We start from the raw sequence: 7,961 nt of genomic DNA on the forward strand, positions 1-7,961 counted from the left end.
TTTTTGTGCCAAACTCAGAACTTCATTTTCCCCTGGAAAATTGTGTTCTAATTGCTCCATTTTAAAAAGGTGCAGCAGAAAACAGTCCTAGGTTTGATTCAGTTGTACACATTCAGTGGGATGCAAACCGAAAAGATGGAGCCATTTTCAGAGAAAAGGGAGATAAATGAAGGAGAAAGGTGGTGTGTGAAAGAGGTAACCCGTGGAGTAGGAATGGCAAACTGTCCATCTGTCTGTCCTCAGCAGTGTGTGCAGTAAGGCAGCTCATCAGAGGATACATTTCATGCAAATAAAGTTTCACTGATACTCTTTCTGCCACCAGATGTCTTTGAACCCAAGAGTTGAAACCCCTCTGAGATTTGTGAATGTAAAGGAGCTAATAGGTCTGTTTAAACTCTCCTGTTGAACTTTGAAGAAGAATAAGCTATGGTTTAACCCAACCCCAAAGCAAAAGCATCCGTTTTTTGCTCTACGTACACTTTGTCACACTGAGGCTGGAACTGCTCCCTCTTGGTTGTGTTGTTTTGTTTTGTTGAAGTCCATTATTATTTATCTGCGAGTGAATCTGTGCACACCTATCCCCCAGGAGTCTGCCTGTTTCTAATTGTAACTTTGATGCTTTTTCTTCCTGTTTGCCAGGTTTGGTCACTGGCAATGGTAGCCACTGATCTTTGTCTTGGACCAAAGTCTGACCCAGATCTGGAGATACCTTGGGCACAGCATCCATTTGGACGTCAATTACTGGAGTCCTTGTAGGTCTCTGAATGCTAGGGAGGGATGGGAGTGGTTGCTGAAGCAGGGGGAGCCTTTCATGACTGTATATATAGTATGGCATCTTTGTGCAAGAGCGTTTATGACGTGCAGGGGGCAGCATTTGGCCTCCCATCAGGCGTCCGGGAGTCCCTGGGCTGACAGTGAGCGATAGTTCACTGCACTTGGAGCTCTGTTTTCCGTGTGCCCACAACGCCTGACTTACAAATAAAGATTCTGGTTTTCTGCTCCCCGCCTCCTAAATGGTTGTGTGGGTGCAGCTGCTCGATTCACTTTCAAATTCACTGTTGCCACGCAGCATTAGTGGGAATTAATTTACTGGTCTCGAAGCCAGGTATTAGCCACACAAGTCTTCCTGCCAGTGAATGTGTTCAGGAGGGAGAGTGATTAGTGATTAACATTATCTGTTGATCTATCCCATTTGAAGATGCAGTTTGTGTGTTGTACTTTGTATGCAATTGCTTGACCTAGCTCTTTCCTGCTGTGCAACAGCTGTGGAAGGGGAGCATGGGTAGTTCTTTGTTGCTCTCAGTCTACAGAAACTTCATAGCAATCCAGAAGACCTGTGGTGGAGATTTGCTTTGTGATCAGGATGCAGGATGGTTGCGTACAGAGGGTCTCATATAAAAAAAAAAAAAAGAACAGTGCAAGGGGGGGATGAGTTCAGTGGCCCCAGCTTTATATCCACGAGTTCTGTGGGCCTTGTTCCTGAAGCTGCACAGAACTGGGATAGCGAGGCCACGAGCACTGCTGGATTCCCAGAGTTCCTCCCCATCTTTCTCCCACCTGTTAGGCCAAGAGTGTTTTCAGGGGGAGGGCTTGGTTCCTGCAAGGCGTGATAGAAAAGACAGCAGAATGCACGTGCCCCCTGTGGGCAGTAATGTGCCCTGAATTGATTTATACAACAAGCTTGAAATTATTTGCCTTGGAGTCTCAATGCTTTTTCCACTGCACTCTGCCAATCTCTTACTTGGTGTTTTTCATTTCCTAGGCTGGCTCATTACTCGCAGCTCCACGATGTGCAGACCCTGGCCATGCTGTGCAGTGTGTTTGAAGCCCAGTCCAGGTTACAGGGATGCCCAAACTCCTATGGCCCCTTTCCTCAGCGTGCTTCCAACCTGGCCTCCCACAGCCGATACGTATGACAGCCATTTCTTTCCCACTTGCCTCTGAAGCCTTTGAACATATCTTCTGTAGATGACGTGATTTCTTTTTTTCCCCTCAACAGCCCAGCTTTACTTCCTCTGGTTCCTGTTCCAGCATGTCAGATCCTGGACTTGGCACTGGGGGCTGGAGCATAGGTACTGAGAGTTGGGGAGTAGGTAGAGAAGTCTGCCTTCCTTCTGGCCTAGGTCTTAGATAGCTCGTGTTGGGAAGGGCAGTGAACCAGCACTGGCTGACTGCAGATGTAGTCTGCCAGAGCAGCTTTCTGTGCCTTGCCCATAGGCTGTGCTGTGCAGCTCTTTGGCTGGAAGTTAGCATGGTTTACAGTAACCATGCTGATGGTCCCACAGGCCTGCTCCTTCTGTCTCCTGAGCTTTGCAGAAACTGCTATGAACCCTCTAGACATGCCAAGTTAGGCTCCTGGATCACAGGTTAACCCATGGCCAAGAGCTTCCACTGCTGCAGGAAGTGAAGAGAGACCAGGTTGTGTCATTTTGCTTCCAGACTGGCTGTAGTTGCTCATGCTGACTGCCTCATTGCTGATTGGTGATGTAAGCATTCCGTAGCCCTGGTACTTTGTACTGTTTGAGGCTGTTATCTCTGTGCAGTGAGGCTGCAGTCTTCAACAGACAGTGCTTCTGAAAGGGCCTTCGTGTCTTTTGTTTCACAGGATGTTTGGGGTTGGAAGGGTCCTCTGGAGGTCATGCAGTCCACCTTCCTGCTCACACGGGGTACTTAGAGCAGGTTGCTACAAACAGAGCCACCTAAAGCAGGCTGCTCAGGACCATGTCCAGGCAGCTTTTGAGTATCTCTGAGGAACTATAAAGCCTCACTGGTGCCTGGGGTTGTCCCTCCCCAGGTGCAGGACTTGGCATTTCCCCTTGTAGAACTGCATGAGGTTCCTGTTGGCCCATTTCCCCAGCCTGCTGATGCCTCTCTGAATGGCAGCATAACCTCTGGCATATTGGCTACTCCTCACAGTTTCATGTCATTATAAACTCTGCCACGTCGTACAGACCATTAATGAGGATGTAAAACAGGCCTGGACACAGTGTTGACCCCTGGGGCACAATGCTACTTACCGGCCTCAAAGTAGACTTCCTTCCACTGATCACCACCTTGTGGGCCCAGCTGCTTGTCCAGTTTTTAATCCACCTCACTGCTCATCCACCCCACGTTCCATCGGCTTGTCTGTGAGGATCATGGGGAGACAGGGTCAGAAGCCTTACTGAAGTGAAAGGAAAGCAGGCAATGTCCACTGCTCTCTAGAAAGCCAGCCGTGCGATCACAGAACGTTATCAAGTTGGTCAGACATGACCTCCGCGTGGTTAATCCATGCTGACTACTTGTGATGATTTTCTCATCCTTCACATGTCTAGAAATGGTTCCCAGGATTAAGTGCTCCATTAGCTTTGTAGGGAGTGAGGTGAGGTTGCCTGGTGTGTAGGTCCCCAGGTCATTCTTGCTTTTTTTGAAAATATTCTGAGTGATATTTGCCTTCCTCCAGTCTTCAGGCACCTCTACAGTCACCACAATCATTCAGCTGTTATTGAGTGCAGCTTTGCAATGTCGTCAGCCAGATAATTGCACAGGATCTGGGGGGAGAAAAGCAATGCTGTGCTTTCTCCTGTCAGTGGGAGAGCAGCAGCAGCAGCAACTGGGTAGGTTGGGTTTTTGGTGGCCTGAGTAGCTGTGACACTAATGACATCTCCTGCTGATCTGTGAAGGTGTCAAAAACAAGTCACTCTTAAGGGCTCTGGGGTCACAGAGTTGAAATGTGGCTTGGAGCAGCATCAGCCCTGCTGGCAGCAAAGCTGTAGCCTGTCTATGTCTTATCTTTGACATGGGAAATAGTGGGGAAATGGCTGTAAACGGAGCTGATGTTGTCTTGTAGCAGTTAGCAGTGCTGCCTGCAGGGCAGTACGTACAGAGGCCCCCTTATGTAACTGCAGCTCTGGTGATGGGAATCCTCCCTGCCCAGGAAAGAGGAACCCAGGCATTCAGGGTTAACATTCCCAAGCACACTCCAAGGAGTGCCTGAATTCTGTTTAATAGAAAGTGAGAGTCAAAAGGGATTCCTGCATTTCACATTTCTCTGCCTCCCCATCTGTCACCAGAAGCACAGGGTTGGCATTGGTTTTCCGTACCAGAGCAACGTCTGGGGGGGCCCAGAAGGCAGCGAGGTGACTGTGTTATGTGCATCTCGTGCTGGTGAGGGCTGTGCTTTCTGACCTACGCTCACAATCTCTTCTGATGCCTGCAGCAAACAAGGACGCTGAGCAGAGCTCCACTCCCTGGTGTGAGTCTTCTCCAGATGAGTTCCGCTACAGCAACCTGATGTATCCCGATCACCGGGAGCGAGAGAAGGACCAGCATGAGAAGAACAAAAGGTGGGTTGTAGTGTGGGTTGTAGGGTGCCTTGGGCCTTCAGGGTATGGCAGCCTGAGCTCTGTAGCCAGGTCTCTGCTGCTGCTTTGAAACCAGATGGGAAGTAGCAAGCCTGCTCCTACACCTTTACCTTCAGGTGATCAACTCTGTTGGGTTTTCATGCGATACGTAGGAGCTCCCTGGGGTCCTCCTGTTAGAACAAACCAGGGCAGACCAGCGGTTGCTCCGTAGCATTTCAGCAGCACATGGGGTAATCTGTTGTTCTAGTGATGTGGGCTGGTTCCCATCACTAGGAATGGGACTGCAGCCAGACTGAGAGCACAGTTTGTTTTTTCCTCAAGGCTCCTGGATCCTGCCAATACTCAGCAGTTTGATGACTTTAAGAAGTGCTACGGTGAAATCCTCTATCGCTGGGGTCTGCGAGAGAAGCGAGCTGAGGTCCTGAAGTTTGTCTCCAGTCCTCCTGATCCCCACAAAGGAATTGGTGAGTGCCTGCTTCAGTGTTCTCCAGGCAGGGTCAAGACTCCTGAAAATTGGTGACTTCCTTGTGGTATCTCCTCCATAGTGAGCAGTCAAGACATTGATATCAGTGATATCAAATGTGCTCTCTGTGATGGGAGAACAAGGCTGTTCCTGTTTGTTTCTAGCCACACTTAGATGTGAGGCAGATGAGAGCAGCAGGAAGCCTTCCTCTCTGCAGCGTGTCTCAGTCTAGAAATGACACATGTTCCATCTGACAGCTGTTTAGCCATCAGGGGAATCAGTGGGCCAGCCTGTGTCCCAGCACTCTGCCTGCCTGTCGGTGGTGATAAGTCTTTGCTCCTTTTGGAGACAAACTGAGGTCTGCGAAACACAGATTGTTGTCCCATTGTGAAGCAGGAATCCCTCCTGCTCTGATCTGAGCAAGAGCTGATGGCCCCAAGTTGCACCAAGGGAGGCTCAGGTGGGATTTTAGGAACAATTTCTTCTCCCAAAGAGCGGTGATGCGGTGGCACAGCTGCGCAAGGAAGGGGAGAGTCCCCCTCCCTGGAGGGGTCCCAGAGCTGTGGGGATGTGGCACTGAGGGATGTGGTCAGCAGGCATGGTGGGGTGGGCTGGGGTGTGACTCGGGGATCTGAGAGATCTTTCCCAACCTTAATGATTCTGTGGTTTCCCGCAGCACTAATCATCTCGCTCTCCATTTCTTCCCTCCCACCAGAGTTTGGTGTGTACTGCAGCCACTGCCGCAGCGAGGCGCGGGGCACCCAGTGTGCCATCTGCAAGGGCTTCACCTTCCAGTGTGCCATCTGCCACGTGGCTGTGCGCGGCTCCTCCAACTTCTGCCTGACGTGTGGGCACGGCGGCCACACCAGCCACATGATGGAGTGGTTTCGCACGCAGGAGGTTTGCCCCACGGGCTGCGGGTGCCACTGCCTGCTCGAGAGCACCTTCTGAACAGCGTGAGAGCACAGCACCCCGGGAATGGGATTTGGGATGGAATTCCCAAGCCACGTTGACTCAGCTCTGCAGCGTCTGGAGGAGTCGTGCAGGGAGCCAGTGCAGGGAGCCAGTGCAGGGCTTCTGGCCGTGAGCTGACCTTTCTGAGTGCTTCCAGTTCCCTGTGCTTCCCAGGTTGCTTTCAGACCGTTTGGACCAAACTCCAGTGTGTCCATTGCTGGCGATGGATGCCGCACCACCAAGCTCACACTTGTTCTGCAGAAGAAGTGTAAATACTGGCCAGTCTCTGCCAGGCTGTGGAATGGCTTCAGAGTTCCTTTGGCAAGCACTCGACTGGCAGAGCCAGACCTGCTCCGGCTGCGCAGTGTCTTTCCAGGTGCCTCTGGACAGGCCAAGGGTGAGCCGGGCAGAGCCTTCTTCACACACTTGAGGCAGAAGTAATTTGCAAGCAGCAATGAGCTCTGCAGGCTCACGAGTGGCTGTGCTCCAAGTCACTTTCTGAGCCAACAGGGTCCTTGTTTTTGAACTGCTGTTTACACTGCTGAGGTTATCCCATAAAGCAAGAGTGAAATGACATTTTTCAGCATTATATCCTAAATACTTTCTTCCCCGTGTTCCATATCAGCCCCTGGTGTGAAAAGCCCAGCCACGCAACCACAGTGACTAGGATTAGCTGCTTTCTTCCAGGAGTTTGTTGCTCTTCAGTAAGTGTCTCTGCGCTCTGCTCCGGGTGATTCAGTGCACTTTAATTTGCCTGTCCCTGCCTTGCTGGCAGCTCGTCCTCAGGGCTGGGAGAGGCAGCTGCCTTTCTGTTTGGGATCCACAGCAGGTTTCGAGGACTGTGGGTCTCCCTTCATCTGCGGGGGGCAATGCAGAAAGGCTCGGGAAGACACAAGCAGAACACTTGCTTCGTGCAGGGGGAAACTGATGAGTAATTTGTGATGGTTTCAAGGGGAAAAGGAGTTTGGAAAAGTGGTAGGGATAACAGGCAACAGGTTTGTGCCTTCCATTTGAGAATGTCCTGGATGGATCCCTCTCTTTGGGGCTCTGCCTGCTGCCTGGCCTGTGTCTGTGATAACTCAGGCCGTGGGCTCCTGCTGTGGAACAAGCAGAAGATGTCTCTTAAACATTAAAGTTATTTTTTGAAGCGTGTTCTGGCGTAGCTGTGGTCGTCGAGCCGTGAGCAGCTCTCCCTCCCTGTGCAATTCTACTGCACTTGATGTGCATCCTCTGGGCACCCCAGGGCTGCGGGTCCCACTCCCCATTCCCACACCCACTTCCTCTCCGTGTCACCCTGGAAGCAGTGTGGCCGCCCCACAGCTCCCTACGTGACAGCCATCCACCCCTGGTGCGCCTTCATTTCCATGCTCGAGAGTGCACGTCTAGGCTGGGAGGGAAGGGAGACTTGTTATTTAAAAATGACAGGCTGACAGGTCGTGGTATTTGCACGTTATTACAGATCATTACAGGCTATCTCCATAGTATCTGAATGCCTTGCAGGTGGAGGGCGGCTGATGCTTCGGCGCGCGGTGGAAAAGCTCTGGGTGTTTGTGCAACCCTGCTGAGGGAGGAGGAACTTCTTCCTGGACGCTCTCACACCCTGCAGTGAGTGCAGTGCCTGCCTTGGGAATGCTCTTGCTCAATGCGCTGTGGCTGCGAGGTGGCAGGAAGGGCTGATTCCCACTGGCCTGAGCAGGGAGCTGCCGAGGAACCCCGTCCTCACGGTGCCACATCTGTGTGTGCTGCTTCCTGTGCAGCCACATCCCCATTAACCCAGCGTCAGGGCTGCGGGGCCTCGTCCTGCACAAACACCATGGGCGCATTCCTGCATCCAGTGGGCAGGTAAACCAGTTTGGGAGCCGCCGGTGTCGGAAGTGCCCGTGGGCACGCTGGTGGCTGGAGTCCCTCCGCCTTGCCTGCATTGCAGGGTGCTGCCCGTCCCCGTGGCTCCGTGGGGCACAGGGTGCTCCGTGCTTTGGGTGCTGCACCCCAGCGTGCCCTCAGGGCTGCGGGTCGTCCGGATTCACCTCCACCCCCATCCCCGAGTGGAAACCCCCCGCCTCGCCCTGGGGCTCGGGGACCCCGAAATGAGGACAGTGGGCTCAGAGCTGCTGCTGGGCAGAAGATGTCACACGGGGGCACGGGCGCTTTGGAGCCTGCCCCGATTAAAGGCTTCGCTCAGCAGCCGGGCCTGGGGTGCT

General features: G+C 52.4%; 1 protein-coding gene across 1 annotated transcript; it reads left to right on the top strand.

Moving 5' to 3' along the window:
- Nucleotides 1-25: 25 nt before the first annotated feature.
- LOC104912993 (GATOR complex protein WDR59-like) lies at nucleotides 26-6,912 on the top strand. Its single transcript, XM_010717909.3, has 6 exons — nucleotides 26-752; nucleotides 1,763-1,910; nucleotides 2,000-2,072; nucleotides 4,199-4,325; nucleotides 4,665-4,807; nucleotides 5,522-6,912. Exons 1-6 carry the CDS (start codon nucleotides 616-618, stop codon nucleotides 5,755-5,757), a joined length of 864 nt encoding a protein of 287 aa, XP_010716211.1. The 5' UTR covers nucleotides 26-615; the 3' UTR covers nucleotides 5,758-6,912.
- Nucleotides 6,913-7,961: the final 1,049 nt, after the last annotated feature.

This window comes from Meleagris gallopavo, chromosome 13 (assembly GCF_000146605.3).
Source record: "Meleagris gallopavo isolate NT-WF06-2002-E0010 breed Aviagen turkey brand Nicholas breeding stock chromosome 13, Turkey_5.1, whole genome shotgun sequence".
NCBI lineage: Eukaryota > Metazoa > Chordata > Aves > Galliformes > Phasianidae > Meleagris > Meleagris gallopavo.